Genomic DNA, 22,495 nt, shown 5'->3' on the forward strand with positions numbered 1-22,495 from the left:
TTTCATGTTGGCAAACACTGACTAATGTTACTTTAATGAACTACCCATTCATCAAATATTGTCTGCTATAGAAAGAGAGAAAGAGGGCCAGAGAGAGAGAGAACACTACCTGGTCCAGAATCAACCCTTTATGTGGCTCCTGGAATTGGCCTCTCTGGGAGCAGCACAGCTAATGCCTACATAATTAATACAATCTCCCCAAATGATTATGGTCTAAGTCGGCAACAGTATTGGTCAAGTCAACCAGTATTTAAGGTCACAGCCATACGTAATTTCTTAACTATGTTTGGATTACCAATAAATCTGTTTACTTGATTAAAACGGTACACCCCCCCCTGTTTATCTACAAATGCTCATAGATTTATCTGTCTTTTATTAAAGGGGTTAGAGGAAGATGGCACTGCAGTGGATAGCTGCTGTCTTACGGGCTCCTGACCAATTATGCAAAATGTTCGTTTTTTTGCTGATCGTAACTTTTCTTTAACATAATATTTCCGCCATCATTTCCTATGACTGAAATCCGCTTCTCGACATCAGAACAGTGACCACTAACCTCGATTTGGATGAAGATTTCTACATCAACAAGTCGGCAGCTGTGGATGTACTGCTCATCCCGGACCAGGCCCTAATACTCGGGACTCGAAAGAGGAAGCGAGCGGGCTCCCTGACGAGACTACGTCGGCAAGTAAATAAACCGCCTCTACCCTCCATTCTATCGCGAACGTACAATCACTAGAGAATAAACTGTGATCAACGGGACCTGAAGAACTGTAATATCCTATGCTTCTCGGAGTCGTGGCTGAACAAGGACATGGTTTTTCTATGCATCGTGAAGACAGAACGGCAGCTTCGGATAAGGTTAAAGGGAGAGGTGTGTGTCTCTTTGTTAACTGCAGCTGATGCACGATCTCTAATGTTAAGGTTTTGGTCACCTGAGTTAGAATACCTCATGATAAACTGAAGACCATACTATTTACCAATTTTTCATAGCTGTCTATTTACCACCACAAACCAATCCTGGCACTAAGACCGCACTCAACAAGCTATATAGGGCCTTAAGCAAACAAGATCATGCACATCCAGAGGCGGCGCTCCTAGTGGCCAGTGATTTTAATGCAGTGAAACTGAAATCCGTTTTACCTAATTTTTACCAGCATGTCACCTGTGCAACTAGAGACGGAAAAACTCTAGATTACCTTTACTCCACACACAAAAACGCATACAAAGCTCTCCCTTGCCCTCCATTTGGCAAATCTGACCATAACTCTATCCTCCTGATTCCTGCTTACAAGCAAAAACTAAAACAGGAAGTACCGGTGACGCGCTCAATAATGAAGTGGTCTGATGAAGCTGATGCTAAGCTACAGGACTGTTTCGCAAGCACAGACTGGAATATGTTCCGGAATTAAACCAATAACATTGAAGAGTTTACAACATCAGTCACCAGCTTCATTAATAAGTGCATCGACGACGTCATCGCCACAGCGACAGTACGTACATATCCCAACCAGAAGCCATGGATTACAGGCAACATCCACACTGAGCTAAAGGCTTCCACTTTCAAGGAGCGGGACACTAATCCGGACGCTTATAAGAAATCCCGCTACGACCTCCAACGAGCCATCAAACAGTCAAAACGTCAATACAGGACTAAGATCTAATCCTACTACGACGGATCTGATGCTCATCGGATGTGGCAGGGCATGTAGACTATCACGTATTATAAAGGGAAACCCAGTCGCAAACTGGCCAGTGACGTGAGCCTACAAGTCGAGCTAAATTCCTTCTATGCTCGCTTCGAGGCAAACAACACTGAACCACGCATGAGAGCACCAGGTGTTCCGGATGACTGTGTGATCTCGCTCTCCGTAGCTGATGTCAGTAAGAGCTTTAAACAGGTTAACATTCACAAGGCCGCAGGGCCAGACGGATTATCAGGACGCGTACTCAGAGCATGCGCTGATCAGCTGGCAAATGTCTTCACTGACATTTTCAACCTCTACCTGACACAGTCTGTAATACCTACATGTTTCAAGCAGACCACCATAGTCCCTGTGCCCAATTACTATAGCCCCGTAGCATTCACATCTGTAGCCATGAAATGCTCACATCATGGCTCACATCAACACCATTATCCCAGACACCCTGAACCCACTCCAATCTGCATACCGCCCCAACAGATCCACAGATGATGCAATCTCGATTGCACTCCACACTGCCCTCTCCCACCTGGACAAGAGGAGAATGCTGTTAATTGACTATAGCTCAGCGTTCAACACCATAGTGCCCTCCAAGCTCATCACTAAGCTCAGGACCCTGCGACTGAACACCTCCCTCTGTAACTGGATCCTGGACTTCCTGACGGGCCTCCCCCAGGTGGTAAGGGGAAGGCAACAACACATACGCCACACTGCCCCTCAACACGGGAGCCCCTCAGGGGTGTGTGCTTAGTCCCCTCCTGTACTCCCTGTTCACCCACGACTGTATGGGCGTACATGACTCCAACACCATCATTAAGTTTGATGAAGACACGACGTAGTTGGCCTGATCACTGACAACGATGAGACAGCCTATAGGGAGAAGGTCAGTGACCTGACAGTGTGTTACCAGGACAACAACCTCTCCCTCAGTGTCAGCAAGACAAGCTGATCGTGAACTACAGGAAATGGAGGGGCGAGCACACCCACATCCAAATCGACAGGGCTGCAGTGGAGCGGGTCAAAAGCTTCAAGTTCCTCGGTATCCATATCACAAAGGAATTATCACACACCAACACAGTCGTGAAGATGGCATGACAAAGCCTCTTCCCCCTCAGGAGGCTGCATCATTCTACAACTGTACCATTGAGAGCATCTTGACTGGCTGCATCACTGCTTGTATGGCAACTGTTTGGCATCCGACCGCAAGGCGCTACAGAGGGTAGTGCATACGGCCAAGTACATCTGCATACCGGGCAGTGTCAAAGGAAGGCCCTAAAAATTAAAGACTCCAGCCAACCAAGTCATAGACTGTTCTCTCTGCTACCGCACGGCAAGCGGTACCGATGCACCAAGTCTGGAACCAACAGGATCCTGAACAGATTTTACCCCCAAGCCATAAGACTGCTAAATGGTTAGTTAGATAGTTAACCAATAGCTACCCGGACTATCTGCATTGACCCTTTTTGCACTAACTCTTTTGACTCATCACATACTCTGCTGCTACTGTTTATTATATATCCTGTTGTCTAGTCACTTTATCCCTACCTATATGTAAATATCTGTCTATGAACAGCGCCGGAGAAGATGGCTGCCGTTTTACAGCCCTCTAACCATTTGTTCTATTATGTGTGTTTTTCCGCGTTATTTGTAATTTATTTTGTACATAATGTTTCTGCCATCGTCTCTTATAACCAAAAAGAGCTTCTGGATATCAGGACAGCGATTACTCACCTCGTATTGGACGAAGATTTTTTCTTCAACGAGGCGGCCGCGAAGGATATCATACAGACACCCGACAAGGCCCAAATCCCCGTCATTCGTGTGAGGAAGAGACGGAGATATCGTGGACGTAGATCGGGGTGCCTTGTAAGGATCCGACGGCGAGCGAGTAAACTGCCTCTTCCATCAATCCTATTAGCCAATCTTCAATCATTGGATAACAAATTGGATGACCTAAGATTACGGTTATCCTACCAACGGGACATTAAAAAACTGTAATATCCTATGTTTCACCGAGTCGTGGCTGAACGACGACAATTATATCATACAGCTAGCGGGCTATATGCTACATCGGCAGGATAGAACGGCTGACTCCGGTAAGACAAGGGGTGGCGGTCTGTGTATATTTGTAAACAACAGCTGGTGCACAAAATCAAATACTAAGGAAGTCTCGAGGTTTTGCTCGCCTGAGGTAGAGTATCTTATGATAAGCTGTAGACCACACTATTTACCAAGAGAGTTTTCATCTATATTTTTCATAGCTGTCTATTTACCACCACAAACAAATGCTGGCATTAAGATTGCACTGAATGAGTTGTACAAGGCCATAAATCAACAGGAAAACGATCATCCAGATGCAGCGCTCCTAGTGGCCGGGGACTTTAATGCAGGGAAACTTAAATCCGTTCTACCTAATTTCTACCAGCATGTTAAATGTGCAACCAGAGGAAAAAAAACTCTAGACCACCTTTACTCCACACACAGAGACGCATACAAAGCTCTCCCTCGCCCTCCATTTGGCAAATCTGACCATAACTCTATCCTCCTGATTCCTGCTTATAAGCAAAAACTAAAGCAGGAAGCACCAGTGACTCGGTTAATAAAAAAGTGGTCAGATGACGCAGATGCTAAGCTACAGGACTGTTTTGCTAGCACAGACTGGAACATGTTCCGGGATTCTTCAGACAGCATTGAGGAGTACACCACATCAGTCACTGGCTTCATCAATAAGTGCATCGATGATGTCGTCCCCACAGTGACCGTACGTACATACCCCAACCAGAAGCCATGGATTACAGGAAACATCCGCACTGAGCTAAAGGGTAGAGCTGCCGCTTTCAAGGAACAGGACTCTAACCCGGACGCTTATAAGAAATCCCGCTATGCCCTCAGACGAACCATCAAACAGGCAAAGAGTCAATACAGGGCTAAGATTGAATCGTACTACACTGGCTCTGACACTCGTCGGATGTGGCAGGGCTTGAAAACTATTACAGACTACAAAGGGAAGCACAGCCGCGAGCTGCCCAGTGACACAAGCCTACCAGACGAGCTAAACCACTTCTATGCTCGCTTCGAGGCAAGCAACACGGAAGCATGCATGAGAGCACCAGCTGTTCCGGATGACCATGTGATCACGCTCTCCGTAGCCGATGTGAGTAAGACTTTTAAGCAGGTCAACATTCACAAGGCCGCAGGGCCAGACGGATTACCAGGACGTGTACTCCGAGCATGTGCTGACCAACTGGCAAGTGTCTTCACTGACATTTTCAACATGTCCCTGACTGAGTCTGTAATACCAACATGTTTCAAGCAGACCACCATAGTCCCCGTGCCCAAGGACTCTAAGATAACCTGCCTAAATGACTACCGACCCGTAGCACTGACGTCTGTAGCCATGAAGTGCTTTGAAAGGCTGGTCATGGCTCACATCAACAGCATTATCCCAGAAACCCTAGACCCACTCCAATTTGCATACCGCCCCAACAGATCCACAGATGATGCAATCTCTATTGCACTCCACACTGCCCTTTCCCACCTGGACAAGAGGAACACCTACGTGAGAATGCTATTCATTGACTACAGCTCAGCATTCAACACCATAGTGCCCTCTAAGCTCATCACTAAGCTAAGGATCCTGGGACTAAACACCTCCCTCTGCAACTGGATCCTGGACTTCCTGACGGGCCGCCCCCAGGTGGTAAGGGTAGGTAACAACACATCTGCCACACTGATCCTCAACACGGGGGCCCCTCAGGGGTGCGTGCTCAGTCCCCTCCTGTACTCTCTGTTCACCCATGACTGCATGGCCAGGCACGACTCCAACACCATCATTAAGTTTGCCGACGACACAACAGTGGTAGGCCTGATCACCGACAACGATGAGACAGCCTATAGGGAGGAGGTCAGAGACCTGGCCGTGTGGTGCCAGGACAACAACCTCTCCTTCAACGTGACCAAGACAAAGGAGATGATTGTGGACTACAGGAAAAAAAAGAGGACTGAGCACGCCCCCATTCTCATCGACGGGGCTGTAGTGGAACAGGTTGAGAGCTTCAAGTTCCTTGGTGTCCACATCACCAACGAACTATCATGGTCCAAACACACCAAGACAGTCGTGAAGAGGGCACGACAAAGCCTATTCCCCCTCAGGAGACTGAAAAGATTTGGCATGGGTCCTCAGATCCTCAAAAAATTATACAGCTGCACCATCGAGAGCATCCTGACTGGTTGCATCATCGCCTGGTATGGCAACTGCTTGGCCTCCGACCGCAAGGCACTACAGAGCGTAGTGCGTATGGCCCAGTACATCACTGGGGCCAAGCTTCCTGCCATCCAGGACCTCTATACCAGGCGGTGTCAGAGGAAGGCCCTCAAAATTGTCAAAGACTCCAGCCACCCTAGTCATAGACTGTTCTCCCTGCTACCGCACGGCAAGCGGTACCGGAGTGCCAAGTCTAGGTCCAAAATACTTCTCAACAGCTTCTACCCCCAAGCCATAAGACTCCTGAACAGCTAATCATGGCTACCCGGACTATTTGCACTGCCCCCCCACTCCATCCTTTTTACGCTGCTGCTACTCTGTTAATTATTTATGCATAGTCACTTTAACTCTACCCACATGTACATATTACTTCAACTATCTCAACTAGCCGGTGCCCCCGCACATTGACTCTGCACCGGTACCCCCTGTATGTATAGCCTCCCTACTGTTATTTTATTTTACTTCTGCTCTTTTTTTCTCAACACTTTTTTTGTTGTTGTTTTATTTTTACTGTTGGTTAAGGGCTGTAAGTAAGCATTTCACTGTAATGTCTGCACCTGTTGTATTCGGCGCATGTAACCAATAAAATTTGATTTGATTTGATTTGATATCTACCTCAATTACCTCGTACCCTTGCACATCGACTCGGTACTGGTACCACGTGTATATAGCCAAGTTATCGTTACTCATTGTGTATTTATTCCTCGTGTTATTATTTATATATTTTTCTCTCTGCATTGTTGGGAAGGGCCCGTAAGTAAGCATTTCACTGTTAGTCTACAACTGTAGTCATACCATGGATCATTTAGCTATTTGATTTTGAAGGTACTGTATAAAAAAATATGTAAAAATTATTTGATAAAATATTGAATTTGGCCTTTACTACTATAGCCCATAGAAACGCATGGAATTACACATTCATAAATTGGAAAACAGACAGTCAAAAATTAAATAATAAAAAATAAGGTTTTGAAGTGTCTGTCCTATATCTAGTAGATATACAGTTGAAGTCGGAAGTTTACATACACTTAGGTTGGAGTCATTAAAACTTGTTTTTCAACCACTCCACAAATTCCTTGTTAACAAACTATAGTTTTGGCAAGTCGGTTAGGACATCTACTTTGTGCATGACACAAGTAATTTTTCCAACAATTGTTTACAGACAGATTATTTCACTTATAATTCACTGTATCACAATTCCAGTGGGTCAGAAGTTTACATACACTAAATTGACTGTGCCGTTAAACAGCTTGGAAAATTCCAGAAAATGATGTCATGGCTTTAGAAGCTTCTGATAGGCTAATTGACAGAATTTGAGTCAATTGGAGGTGTACCTGTGGATGTATTTCAAGGCCTACCTTCAAACTCACTGCCTCTTTGCTTGACATCATGGGAAAATCTAAAGAAATCAGCCAAGACCTCAGAAAAGAAAATGTAGACCTCCACAAGTCTGGTTCATCCTTGGGAGCAATTTCCAAATACCTGAAGGTACCACGTTCATCTGTACAAACAATAGTACGCAAGTATAAACACCATGGGACCACGCAGCCGTCATACCGCTCAGGAAGGAGACACGTTCTGTCTCCTAGAGATGAACGTACTTTGGTGTGAAAAGTGCAAATCAATCTCAGAACAACAGCAAAGGACCTTGTGAAGATGCTGGAGGAAACAGGTACAAAAGTATCTATATCCACAGTAAAACGAGTCCTATATCGACATAACCTAAAAGGCCGTTCAGCAAGGAAGAAGCCAATGCTCAAAAACCGCCATAAAAAAGCCAGACTAAGGTTTGCAACTGCACATGGGGACAAAGATCGTACTTTTTGGAGAAATGTCCTCCGGTCTGATGAAACAAAAATAGAACTGTTTGGCCGTAATGACCATTGTTATGTTTGGAGGAAAAAGGGGGACGCTTGTGTAGTGTCGAGATAACGATGCTGTGATGACAAGAAGTCCGCTGACACTGTCCTTGATTATAATAGTTTATTACATCTTCACTTTCAGCGTCAATTTACAGATTTCTGCAGAAAATCCGGAGAACAACCGACCTAATCTCTAATATGTTGTTCCTCCCCGTCCTTTGTTTCAACCATGGTATTTATAATCTGTAACATGATATGGGTGGTTTTCCCATCCACCAATCCCAGGACGCCACATAACAGACTTCCTCTGTTTTAGGGGGCCCCTATAGTAATGCTTTCCAGATGCTTCCGCAAGCTGAGTCAACTTCCTCTAACACACCATTTGCAAACATCAGCAAAGTCATAAACTGTTTATACACTACACTTGCAAGCTGAAGAACACCATCCCAACCGTGAAGCACAGGGGTGGCAGCATCATGCTGTGGGGGTGCTTTGCTGCAGGAGGGACTGGTGCACTTCACAAAATAGATGGCATCGTGAGGAAGGAAAATTATGTGGATATATTGAAGCAACATCTCAAGACATCAGTCAGTGTTACGTGTGACATGTTTTTCTTTCTCCCAATCTTCCTTTGTAGTGTGTGAGTGTGGTTCAGAGTGGTTGTTCTGTTTGTGTGTTCTGGTCATTACAGGTGTGCTGAGTTGCGGCTGACGATGGTGGGCGTGGCTTCGGTCTGGAGTCCTGGCAGCTGTGGCTGATTGACTAGAGTATAAACTGTTTGCCGTGTGAGCTCGAGAGAGGAGGGGGCACTTTTTGTTTGGCTGAGGATTTGGTTATTGGTTGTTTTGATTTATCTTTGTTTGTGTTCCAGCCTGTCCTCCTGCTGTATTCCACCCTACCTGGGTCCTGGAGAAGGGAAAGGTAGTTCTGCCCATGGGTGTACATTCACACGTAGATAACCCACTGTTTTACACACTAGGTTAGCCGGGCGGGTGTCACCCCTGTATTTGTGGTAACAGGTAGGAAAGCTGGTTAATGCTTAGAGTGTGATATGAAGGATTAGGTGTGTAGAAGAGGGACCTTTTGTTTATTTTCATTACTTAGACCCCGTTCCCAAACATTCCCTTCTCTTACCTTCCCTGGTTTGTTTGATTGGTCTTTGTTTTATTACGGTTTCTTTATGGGTGTTGTATGTTATTTTGTTTAGTAACTTGCTAAACATCCCCCGAGGGCTAACATTGAGTTCTGGTTGTTGTGTCTGATTATTTTAGTTAGTTACACCCCACATTTATTCCCCATCCATCTAGTTTACCTTGTGTGCGCAGGCACAGGCATTTACGTCTCCTCCTCAGACGAACTACACCCGAGGGGAGAATGTAACAGTCAGGAAGTTAAACCTTGGTCGCAAATGGGTCTTCCAAATGGACAATGACCCTAAGCATACTTCCAAAGTTGTGGCAAAATGGCTTAAGGACAACAAAGTCAAGGTATTGGAGTGGCCATCACAAAGCCCTGACCTCAATCCTATAGAAAATGTATGGGCAGAACTGAAAAAGCGTGTGCGAGCAAGCAGGCGTACAAACCTGACTCAGTTACACCAGCTCTGTCAGAAGGAATGGGCCAAAATTCACCCAACGTCTTGTGGGAAGCTTGTGGAAGGCTACCCAAAGCATTTGACCCAAGTTCAACAATTTAAAGGCAATGCTACCAAATACTAATTGAGTGTATGTAAACTTCTGACCCAATGGGAATGTGATGAAATAAATAAAAGCTGAAATAAATCACTCTACTATTATTCTGACATTTCACATTCTTAAAATAAAGTGGTGATCCTAACTGACCTAAAACAGGGACTTTTTACTAGGATTAAATGTCAGGAATTGTGAAAAACTGAGTTTAAATGTATTTGGCTAAGGTGTATGTAAACTTCCGACTTCAACTGTAAGAAAGCTCAGGAAATATTTTTGTTGGCACAAAAGAAAACTTCCTCCATACTTTTTAAAGTAGTGCCATGTTACTTTCAGAAGAGGGGGTAACTTTGTCGTAGAGCAAAACGGAGAACACCTTAGTTAGAAGGCCAAACCATTCGGATGCTACTGACATGTTTGTGAGAAGACCGATTTCCGGGATGTCCCCTGGTCTGACAAACAGCGATGCCACTTTGCAACGCAGATGCAAAAGGCCAACATAGGCGGATGCAGTGTATTGAGACACAGCTCATGCAGAAAACCCAGAAAAAAAGCAGATATGTCTAGCTTAAACTGATGAATTTTGATGGGTATTTTATTATTATGTTACGGGTGCGTCAATACTCTTAAGGATTTAACACACACACACACACTCACAGTCAGTACAGGGTAAAGGACAGAAGAATATGAGGGTTGTCACAGTACCAAGAATGAAGCCTGCATTATCTCACATCCATCCATTAGGCCTATTCTTTAATCTAGCATCACTCCGTGGCTCTGGGTTGACGCTGGAGAAATATGTTTGTCTGAGGCAGGGAAAGAGAGAAAGCACATATTTCTTATTTGCCTGGAAGAGCATCAAACGCGTTGATAGGAGCCTGTTTCAAACTCCTATCCAAGAGGTAATGGGAACAGGATGTTGGGCCATGCTAATATCCAACATCACATGCCCTCACAGAGGCAGATGGATATAGATAGACACACAAACACACATGCTTAAAAGCTTTAAGACATATGTAAAAGTCACTGGTAGGAATACACACATCATATTCATTTCTATACTCACATACACTGAGTGTACAAATATTAGGAACACCTGCTCTTTCCATGACAGATTTACCAGGTGAATCCAAGTGAAAGCTATGATCCCTTATTGATGTCACTTGTTAAATCCACTTCAATCAGTGTAGATGAAGGGGAGGAGACAGGTTAAAGAAGGATTTTTAAGACATTTGAGACATGCATGTGTGCCATTCAGAGGGTGAATGGGCAAGACGAAAAATTTAAGTGCCTTTGAACAGGTTATGGTAGTAGGTGCCAGGCACACCAGTTTCAGTGTGTCAAGAACTGCAACGGTGCTGGGTTTTTCACTCTCAACAGTTTTCCGTGTGTATCAAGAATGGTCCACCACCCAAAGGACATCCAGCCAATTTGACACAACTGTGAGAATCATTGGAGTCAACATGGGCCAGCATCCCTGTGGAACACTTTCAACACCTTGTAGAGTCCATGCCCCGACGAATTGAGGCTGTTCTGAGGGCAAAAGGTGGTGAAACGCACTATTAGGAAGGTGTTCCTAATGTTTTGTACACTCAGTGTACATCTGGAAGTGGGGCTAGGGGAGGGGGTCATACGGTGAAATAAGAATAGGAGTGCTTCTGAGAAATTATTCCACCGGAAACATGCAGAGGTCATGCAATCCACTCCCCCTTTTTTCTCACTTGCTCTCTCTGTTTCGACCACAGTGGCATCTGTCTCCAGCAACCCCCCCTCCACCCATCACTTGTTTCTCAGCACCTTGAGTATGTCTCCTCTTATAAATGGCACTGCTTGCTTCAGGGCTGTTGTTGCTGGAGGGAAATGGGTGATGTTTGCGCAGCTTGTCCATTTCCTGAACGGGAGGGACAGTTTGCTCAAGCTGCTAAAGTTCTCAGAAGTGAGTGCCACAAGCCACGACTCAGGCAGATGCTTTAGGGTGTTGTACAGTCACGCTGACTCAGGACGATAACAAAAGTGGTAACACTTTTATTCTTCCCCCTTTCACACACACAGGTTCCGTTTTTTACGCTGTTCCATGCAGAGCAGAATTACATTGCTCCCAGCTCTGCTTGTGGAGCTGAGGCTGTGTTAACCTGAATCTCTTCCCTCTTCTCTGAACTTGTCCTGACTTTGAGCCTACTACGTGGACAGGCCCAGGAGTGGAGTGTTCGCTAACATGTGGTCCCAGTCTGCATCAAGCACAACAAACACACAATCCATCATGAAACAGATGTGATAGGTGATAAATGGGTTTGTATCCAAGGTCTCTGGGCCACAGGTAACTAATTAGCTCTGTGGCTGATTAAAGTTGATGTTACTCACATACTGTATACACCCTATTAATACTGACAGTTTGATGATCAAGGATGATGAGTTGGGGAGATACTGTAGCTTTTAGGATAAATTACATTGTGTGTATGTGGTGTGTGTAGATGTGTGTGTGTGTGTAAGAGAGAATGACTATAGCAGATGACACTCAGGTTCATTGTGGCCCCCTTCCTCACCCTCTAAGCATTCTGCTGCGTGCTGCCTTTTCATTGTCTCTCCCTGCATATTTCGATCTGCAGTATTCCAGAAATCATGCAGTGTTTGGCCTGGCCATACACTGGTCTGTTTATTTTTTGTGTGTTTCTGATGGTGATTGTCCATTGGGCTGCCCAGGGACCTGGGAGGGACGCATTGTGTGCCTGAATGTCCACCCTCCCCCTCCCCCTCCCCCTCCAATCCCCTGGCAACCTATCACCTCTCTATCTACGTGGCCACTGACGTACACAGGAAACGAGAGACTTAACACCTTGTCGAGGAAGCCTTTAGAGCACGACAGGCATGCTTTTATACTGAGGACACCACCAGAGTAAAGCGTACTTTAGAATTCAGTGATGATACAGTACAGGCAATTTAAAGATATTACAGATTGAGCCAGTCCCCCACAGGGCTTAGAAGTCTATTTGGTCATATTTAGATAGCACAGCAGGGATGTCACAATGCCGTCAGTATGTTTTTAAGTATTCATCATATGCAAGTGGAGTCTGATTTACACTTGAACGACTTATGGGAGATGGTTATTTGATGAATTCAATAGTCAGCGAGGAAGAGAGTTTAATTTATACAGTACGACAGCGTGAGTGCCTCGGTTTACGGCAATGACTGTGCGCTGACGGAGGTGGAAAAAGTGGTTAAGAGATTGTGCGGGGGACACATAGCTGCGTCACTTAGGTTACACCATGAGTAATTCCCAGGAGATAAATCACCTTTTTCTGAATGGCAGCGCAGTGTGATTCAGTGTCTATGCTTGAGGTTTCCAGCTAGAGTGGAAAATGAGTGAAGGTCTGTGTGAACAGCATTACGTACAGATGGATAGTTTGAACACACACACACACACTCTTTAGCCAGTTCTACAACTCCAACCTAAAAAAAAGGTAAGTGTGTGATTGATCAGGTTCACACTTCAGGGTATGAAAGTACTAGAATACCATTGCAGTTGAAACACTAGAGATTTTCTACTGACCTGCTCTCTGTTGAGTGAATACTGAGGTCTAGTTAGTTTGTTTTGGCCCAGATGCTTTGAAGTAATCGAATACAGCATGTTGGGAAAACAATGTTCCACCAATTAGAAAACTCGACAGGGTCAATATTTTCAATACAAGTTGGGAGTTGGGAATAAGGCCTAATCCTGTATGTAGCTGAACTGAGTTTGTAACCATTTCCTTGGGTCGTCAACACAGACGTTTTATTCATACTGACAGGGAGAATGCAGGAGTAGTGCAGAAAGTGTAAACAAAGCTAAGGGGACTGTCACAGTGGAAGTAGTGGTGACAAGTGGGAGGCCAAAATAATGAAGCTTGAGGTTATTGACCAAGTAGCTTTAGTCCGATAATGATAAGACTTATTCAACAAATTGAATTACTACCATGTTAAGTCGAGAAACAAACTAATCTTAGCCATTCCCTTCGTGCGCACTACTACAAAGCCAAAGGCATGCACACAATGTACCCATTGATATCACCTCAAAGTGCAACCAAATGTTTTAAAACCGTAGCACAATACACAATGCATTTAAAATGGTAAGAATTAACAGAACTCAATAGTAACACCATTACTCGGACAACAGATGTGGGGTTCATACTTTATTAATTTCCCCCCCCCCCCCCCCCCCCCCTCAAACATTTCTGATCCAAAAGGAAAAACTAAAGTGAGGTAAAAGTGCTGAGAAATTAGTATGATAAACAACGTCATCACCATTGCAGTCAGTCAGAAAGCTGACATAGGTCTTTTGCATTCTCTCACACACACAGCAAGAATTTAATCTTTCACTTAACCCACACAGGCATCCTCGTACACACACAAAAACAAGTTATCTGCTGCAAATTCCACAACTCAATGCAAAAACAGCAAAGAGAGTCAAAGGCCTGGGTCACTTTCCAAAAAAGATAAGACTTGCTCTTTGGAAAAGGACACAACCCCCCCCCCAAAAAAAACATCTACAGGTGCTTTAGACCCAAATAGAGAAAAGCCAAGAAATTCTGGACAATGAAGGAGGGGACCATAACACCGACACACATCACATGGAATTACAGCAGACAAAAGGGGGCCAAAAATAGAAAAAATAAAAAGGGGGAAAAATATCACTTACACCATCTATGAAACACACAGACCCTAGATATGGGCAGTGATATAATATCATAAAGCCAAGCCCCGTCACATCCAGCCTTATCTAAGGGAACATGCATAACACTCGTCTCAGTTTACCATTCATAAATAGGCACATACATTATGTTCTCCGTTAGGATAGAGACAGAGACCACAACACATTCAGGCAGGGTAAGGGACAGGTAGTGAAAGACATACACGATTTACACCCATTCAATATTAGTAGGTCTTCAGCCCTGGTTCTGTAGAGCTAATGAGCTGCTGGTTCTGGTTGTGGCTCAAAGCTTGATTGATTCATCACTTTGCATGGTGGTAAACATATCTGGGAATGACTGAGCATCTCTCCACTAGAGATTTGAGTCTCACCTGAATAAAGCGAGACAAGAGGACTTTCCACCTGAATGATGACGTTAATCAATTAAGCGATGCCGTGAAAAAAACAGAATCAAGGTTGAAGACCACCTGCTCCAAATGCCACAAGCTTTCAAAAATGGTCTCAGTGCTGAGAGAGATAAAAGACAGACAGAGACAAGAACTTCTCTAATATACACCAGAGAGGGAGACAAATACCAAGTATAGGAATCTGGTGGCCAAGTAGGAGCACAATACAAAAACGGTCCAAGGTTCAAAAAGTTTGCACCCCACCCCCCAAAACGTCTAGAAACAGCCCTTCAACACACTGTACCTCCCTGAGAACCAGCTCACCTCCCACATTCAGCTTCCTCCAGAGCTTATGTTCATCTACACTCTCCGCTGGCTGGGTTTGGAGTAAGCCAAGGTCTCTAAAGTGCTTCCATAGAGTGGGGTGTACACTTATCATGCACTAGCTGTCAGTGTTGCTTTAGTTTGGATAAATTGAAGGGGGTAAGGGGGCTAATTGAAAAAAGAAATGCATACAGAGCATGACAAATAGTACTGGAATGACTAGACAGCTAAGTTTCATGGAAAGGATGTTTTGGGATTAGGAAGAAAAATAAACTTCACATGATACAAAAAAGGCTATATCTGTAATTCAATGCTAGTGTCTAAACACATAAATGACAATTTCTAACCAAACCCTTTTTAGCAAAAAAAAAAAGCACAAAATAAAACATTGCAAACTGAGCCAATTCCCTCTTCTCTTCCGCCCTTCTTGCATCCTCCCAAAAACAAATCCCACCCAATGTGAAGGCACTTCAGTTGCTGGTTCAGACTTTGGTCCACACTGAATGTGCCCACGTGGTGGCTAAGCTAAATCTAAGCTAAGGCTAACCTAGGTTAAAAGCAGTTTCCACGTTTTGTTTTGGGCTGCTGAGCCAGCTCAACGTGCCCTGAGCCAGGGGTGTGACCAGCTCCAGAGAAGACTATGCTGACCCACTCCCCCACCCCAAAAAAAATTAACCACGTCCTACCCCTTATCTGGATGTGCACATTAGGTTTGCAGAAGTTATTCCCTAGGTTTGGTTGGACAGAAGTACTTAAAAAGGAGAACAGTTGGCTTACTGGACTGGAAATTAAAATGGACAGGTCAGTCGAAAGGAAGATGGTAGGGGTGGGGATCAATTTCTAAATGGGGTTTAAAGTTTGATGGGGGACTGGGATGCCTGTCGTAGATCTGAGTACAAATCAAAAAGCGTGAGAGGTCTAAAATTGGAACGGAATTCCAGACACTTTTACATTTCGTTGAATGTGCCAGGCAGGCAGCCATGTTCCCCTGTCCTCCAATGACCAGAAAAGGGTTCACGCCTGCCCCCAGCAAACCCTTAGAGGGTGGTGGAGAGTGGCAGTGACTAACACTGGCACAACCCCACCACCCTCTTCCTTACCCTCCCACAATAATTATAGACTGCCGTTACTGCTATTGGCTGGCCTGCACCAGACTGGGATCCCATTTCAGCCATTGTGAAGCCTGCAAGGGGCTCCAGACCTCACCAAGGGGGCTCCTTTTAAGGGAAGGGACAGTCTTTCCCTGCCTCTCAGATTAGACTTGAGAGAGAGAGAGGCCCTGTCCTGCCCTCTGAATGAGCCTACAGTACAGACCCCACCACGTGGACCATAAACACGGACATCCAACAGGTCACTACTGCACTGACGGTTTGGAAGAGGTTTAAAAGAATAGCAACTCCCCACAACATACATTAGCCCAGATTGGTGGGCGAATAAAGGCCCAAACTGTCACTGTATGGGGTGCTTGTCAATACTCATTCATGGCGTCCTCTCCTAGTCTCCTTTCAAGCATTAACACAAATAGGCGAAAGGTTTGGATAGGCTTTCTACAGTTCTATTTGACCTGTTGCATGGAGGAGAGGACACAAGGAGAGGAAGCCACTTTACACCCTACACAGTATACACTCAAATCCAGTCTTAACGGAAAAAAAAAAAAAAGAGGAGGCTGTCACCAACATTCACAGTGGAAAATACAATTTACACATTCTTCTCCACAAAGTCTACATGGCACAGGCACTCTTGCTGCAAGAGAACACTGCTGTGCTGGTGATATGACTTTCCCAATTTACACCTTCTTTGATTTAAAACAAAATTAGCAGTTCCTCTGCCTCCCTTTTACCTTGGATGCCTTCTAAAGGAGATGAAGACAGTCATCTCATCGCACTAATAGAAAAGTCCTCAAACACTGATGAGCAAACCCCTACTACTCATCAGGAAACTAAACATCCATCTCAGCTCAGGAATCATTTTACACCTTGTGCCTCACATCTCTTTTTTTAAACATATATCTTATACTTGTTTTTGTCACTACACAATTAACATTCTGCTCCCCCCCAGTCTTTTCACATTTCTTAAATACACACAACTACTCTATTTTTTCCCCCCTTTCTATTAAGATGGACCAAATATACTTAACATATCAGGGGGAGAAAGACTATGGCACCAAGGACAACTCATTCTTGAATCAGGACGTTAATTTGAAACTCAGATTAGGGAAAAAAGGGGGACCAAACAAAAACATTGCAATCTGAGAAAAGGCACAAAAAAAAGACTCCAAAATAACACTTAACAAATATCACTTTGGATCAAATTATCTTGACACCTCTGTAGATAAGGAATGAGAAAGGAGAAGGGAGTCCAAAAACAAACGAAACACTTGTCCATTTAAATATATCCTTTATGCCCACAGAGGGAAAGACCAGTTATGGCCTAATTTATATTTTTTTGGGGGGGGCGTATTGATCTCCTTTTCTTTTTTCTCAAAGCAGCAGTCTTCTCTTGTGTGCGTGTGTCTCTCAGTTACATGGCAGCCATGTTGGAATGTTCTGGTTACACGAGGCCACATAGTAGTTGCTAAAGTTGTGGTCTCGGACGTAGGGCGCCGGCTGGTAGTAGCAGGTGACGCTGGAGGCGTCGGGGATGGCGTTCTGCTCAGCCAGCACCCTGAAGGCTGTCAGTGAGATGAGGTTGAGGGTCTGCCGCCTCTCATGGCCCATGAGACACACCGTGCTCTCGTTGACCACGCGCCGCAGGATCATGAGGTAGTCATACTTGCTCTTCTCCTCGCCCACAAAGTGACTCTGCAGGTAGGCCTCCAGCTTGCGCTGCTGCTCGCCAATGTCGGGGAAGTCGATGAAGAAGCGGGAGCACATGTAGCGCTCCAGACCCTTGAACTCCTCCTCCGAGGTGGGCCGGAAGTCTCTTACCAGGAGGTTGCAGTACTTGAGCAGGCCCCCGCCACGTATCTCCTCCGGTCGCTTGGTGGCAATCAGCTTGTTTGTGAGGTGGTCCAGAGACACGCCAAAGTCCCCGTACACGCTCTCGCCCACCACGGTAGGGTGGAAGTGGCGAGACATGGGGTTCTCCGGCGAAAAGTCGTAGTAGGTGAGCAGCGAGTCCAGCACGATCTGGAATGAGTCCACGCTGAACTCAAACTGCCGGCGGATAGAGTCCACAAACTTGAGCTCCACGTTGCGTCCGTTGTTGTTGGAGAGGGAGATGAGGCTCCAGCGGTCCTGCTCAGTGTACACCTTGACCAGCTTCTGAACGTAGGCCTCCTTCAGAGTCATGGGGGTGATCTTCTCCTTGTTCACCCCCTCAGGGAGGAAGTCCAGCAGGGTGCCCAGCACCACGTCTTTAACTAGCTGGAACCCTGACTCCTGGGGCAGGTCCACTCTGAAGATGACGTCCAGGTCCTTGTAGCTCCATCCAATGTCCTGCACCAGCACGTGGCTGGCCGTAGAGCCGTTCAGACGGACGTCTTTCACTTTAATCCCCCTTAGCTCCAGCCGGGTGCGAACCATCTGCACAATGTCCTTCAGCCGCACCTCCAGAGTGGGGAAGTTCCCTCGGCCATGGACCGGCACCACCTCTGTCAGGACCTCATTAAGACGGCTCACCTGGTCCCAGCTCAGCACACTGTGGGACACACTCTCACTAGTGGTAGTGGACTCTGCCTTGTTAGCCATCTTCTAAGTGTATTTAAATTAACTAGGTCAGAAAAGGTGAAGAAAAAGCACAATTAGTTTGAGATACCAAAAATTACAGTAGTTTCTGACCCCACAGAACACATATGTCTGGAAGGAGATGCCCAAATGAATGCACTGTAATTCCTGCCTTTGTGAGATGACTTGATGTAGAGGCATTACATATCACTGTGATGTAGGCTACCTATAATAATGAAAATAATTACATTTACTTCTAACCAAACAGATGGTGTGCCCCAATTATGGCATGAGGGCCATTCATGACACACTTGATTACAAATAGCAGTATTGAAATGCAGAATGACCACCATTTTTTTTTTTTACACCTATTCTACAAAATAATGCCTCCCTGAGCTTCTAGAACAGTCAGACAACATGCTTTCATTCGAGAACTAGCTAGTTAAGTAGCAGAGGAAAATAAAAAAAGGTGCTCCCGAGAGTAATAATTTGGATCTCGCAAACAGCAACAAAAAAAAAGCTAGCAATGAAATACTTAAAGTTAAATGTTAAGACTAACGTAACAATTTCCATTTAATTTCGGGGGTGGGGGAATTGTTTCGAATACTTCTGACAAGTATTTCAATTCGGGAAAATAATTAATCCATGACTAACAGCAACAATTCAATATTACAAATTGACTGCCTGGCTTATTTGTTTTACAGCACGCGCCAGTGTAGTTGAATCTGGAAATCGACAGAGCTAGCTCGTGCAACATACGAGCCAGCCAGATACTATTCCTGGCAGACAAGTAACTAACAGTAAAATTATCTAGTAAAAAGCACTTCTAGCAACAACAAACTATGTAAAAGAGTTACATACACAAGATAGGCAACTACAGCGTGTAAAATGTATAAACTAAACAGGTAAGAAGTTAACTACTAGCGAGCCTAAATTGCATATCTCACAAACGGGCACGTCAAACAATTTGGTTTGAAAGGATATAGATGACCAAGGATTTTGCTGGCAAAAGTGAGCAAACAAACACATAATTAGCTGATATGAAAAATATACATACGGTTATAAATATATCCTCCCAAGTCAATCAAATTGCACAAGAAGAAGATGTTAACTGAGCATTCGTGCAGACACTTCAATAAATCCCCTCGTGTGTCAAACTAAAATTTCAGCGCTTGTAGCTACGCATTAACTAAAGAAACGCCTTCTTATAAACCGAAGAGCAACTGGCTGAACAGCCCTCGACAATGTCGCACTACAACGTACCTTATCTATTCACATAAACCTAGTTAGCTATAGATGAATCAATACAAATTAGAATACAAAATATTTACCAATAACCGTGCTTCAAATACCACATCATTGGCAGCCTTGGATTTTTAAAACATCTAACTAGCTAGGCTTTCTATTTGACGATATTAATGCGCTGAGCGAAGCTCTTGATTGGCCAGGAAGGTTTTTGTGTTGCCAGGTTACCATTAGCGTCTCTTGCGTTCATTCAAACGATGGATGATTTCTTGGTTGACAAACTTTACATATTGATTTACCAAATTTAACAGACATTTTATAACTACATTTGCTGCACTCCAATCTCCTAAACAAAACTCAGTTCTTCCTTTTTGAACTGTTATGTTATTTAGGGAAATGGTTAGCAGGGCATGGATTTGCAATTTTTGAAAACCCTCAAACCTGGTTGCTTTGGTAATCTAGCTATTTGAAAAGTAGTGTTTTTTTTTTTTTTCGTGTTAAATATCAATAGAAAGGAAACATGCCCTGGAAATAATGACACATTGACACTGGCCATCCAGCCATTCATAACATGCAGACACTTCCTTTATGTATAGATTATCAAATGCACCTTAGATATTCAGCTACAAAACATGTTGTGCATGAAACTTCTTCAAGATAATTGTAGAGTCATTTTGAGAACATTTTCTACAAAAAAAGAATGCAATGGATGTGTTTGCATCTGCCTACATCATGCATGTGTATACATTTTACATTTTAGTCATTTAGCAGACGCTCTTATCCAGAGCGACTTACAGTTAGTGAGTGCATACATTTTTCATACTGGCCCCCCGTTGGGAATCGAACCCACAACCCTGGCGTCGCAAACTCCATGCTCTACCAACTGAGCTACACAGGGCCTACTTAATGTCTACAGCTACTTACTTCAGATTCTTCTTACACATGATGAGTTATGTAGGTGATGCCCTTTGCTAAATGTATATGTCCTATTGACTATTAAGTGACTATTAGAATGCAGTGGTAAAGGTGTGGCATGTATGGGCTTTCAAAGATTGCTTGCAGCCTACTGTATATTCTACCCGCGAATGCTATAGGTCACCTAAACACACACAGATACTGTATCTTTCACAACTCAAATGGACTGTTTCATAACTGAGACAAACTACATACATCTGTACAATATCTGTATTTGAACACAGCATATATCTTTTTTTGAACAACTGCATCCTTTAATTTTTCATGGAAGAGTTGGATTTGTGCGAAATGGCAGACTCAACTTTAAGCCACAAAGAACAGCCTGTTGTGTTTCGCAGGAAACGTGACCTCAAGCTGTAGCTAGATAGCTATCGGCCCTTCTGGGTCAATAGAAAGACCTCTGAGAAAAGTTGTGTGATGGAGCCTGCTTCAGGGGACATTCCAACTCAACATACTCTTCTCATTATGCACTTTCCATAGAACTTTTCATTTTGATATATCATGATGTGTGACAGGGAAGGGGAAATTAAAAGAAAGGAAACAAAGTATGTGGTATGGTTTGCTGTCGTGTAACCCTTGGAAGTGGGAAACACAGTAGTACATTAGTAAATGGAGCAGAACCTTCCCATCAGGTGAATCAGCAGACTCACGGCCAACAGTCCAGTCAGAAGGAGAACTGATGGGCCATGAGATATGAAACCTGTTACACTTACTCTCTCTCTCGCAATCTAATTCTATTTTTTTTTCTCTCTCTCTCTCTCTCTCTCTCTCTCTCTCTCTCTCTCTCTCTCTCTCTCCTCTCTCTCTCTCTCTCTCTCTCTCTCTCTCTCTCTCTCTCTCTCTCTCTCTCTCTCTCTCTCTCTCTCTCTCTCTCTCTCTCTCTCTCTCTCTCTCTCTCTCTCTCTCTCTCTCTCTCTCTCTCTCCCTTTCTCCCTCCCTCTCTCTCTCCTCATCTCACCTCTCTCTCTGTCTGCAAACCTCAGTTGTTTACTGTCCAGTACCCTTCCAATGTGCAGTCAGAATTCATCTCTACAGATCACAAGGAGTTTCAGTGGATACTGAGAGGGAGTGACGGAAACAGAAAGAGAGACACTACCAAGGAAAGCAACTGAGACGACTATGTGCTGAAGAAGACAGCCAAGGGCTCACAGCCATGCTGCATATTATACTCAAATCTGTCTGACACAATAGGGGAGTGACTCATGACAGAGCAGAACAAAATAAAGCTATTACACACAGTCAAACGTGGCACAGCAGCTGAACAAGAAAATGCAAGTTTAAAAAAAGACTCAACTGAGAAAATAGAATTTACACGATCATTTCACTTCCTTTTTTTGCCTTAGCCCCAACACTTGCCACAATAACCATTCTTCTCCAGGCCACCAACCTGGAAGAAACTCTGATAGAAGTGTCACCAGTTTCAGTTGAACTAGCGGTGATCCATTTTTTACCTTTTACCCTCTTTATATGACCCCAAATAACCTATGCAATGTGCTAACCAGGGATGGTAGGTCATTTAATGTTCCTCATGTCCTGTGTGGGAGGGATGTACTAACGTCTACGGTATGACTACAGTACATTTCAATAATGCATGGGACCTAATTGCTGCTGTTAGTTGCTCTGGATAAGAGCGTCTGCTAAATGACTAAAAATGTAAAAATGTAAAATACACAGCCACAGACGCCCTGGAAAAAGTGGCAAC

At 44.3% G+C, this 22,495-nt stretch overlaps 1 protein-coding gene across 2 annotated transcripts; it reads right to left on the minus strand.

The window, feature by feature from the left end:
• Positions 1–13,674: 13,674 nt before the first annotated feature.
• On the minus strand, positions 13,675–19,950 carry tent5c (terminal nucleotidyltransferase 5C). 2 transcript variants are annotated; one of them, XM_084179610.1, is made up of 2 exons: positions 19,905–19,950; positions 13,675–18,619 (listed from the first exon to the last, which is right to left on the minus strand). In XM_084179610.1, the coding sequence occupies exon 2, from the start codon at positions 18,595–18,597 to the stop codon at positions 17,425–17,427; it is 1,173 nt and encodes a 390-aa protein (XP_084035736.1). In that variant the 5' UTR covers positions 18,598–18,619; positions 19,905–19,950; the 3' UTR covers positions 13,675–17,424. The 2 variants fall into 2 exon arrangements, with proteins under 2 accessions (XP_084035736.1, XP_084035735.1); XM_084179609.1 differs by lacking the exon at positions 19,905–19,950 and adding an exon at positions 19,631–19,725.
• Between the last annotated feature and the right edge of the window lie 2,545 nt (positions 19,951–22,495).

The sequence above is a fragment of the Coregonus lavaretus genome, assembly GCF_964263955.1.
Source record: "Coregonus lavaretus genome assembly, chromosome: 16".
NCBI lineage: Eukaryota > Metazoa > Chordata > Actinopteri > Salmoniformes > Salmonidae > Coregonus > Coregonus lavaretus.

Excerpts from the sequence above, each read along its gene's own strand:
- tent5c (XM_084179610.1), bottom strand. The coding sequence starts at position 18,597 with ATGGCTAACAAGGCAGAGTCCACTACCACTAGTGAGAGTGTGTCCCAC.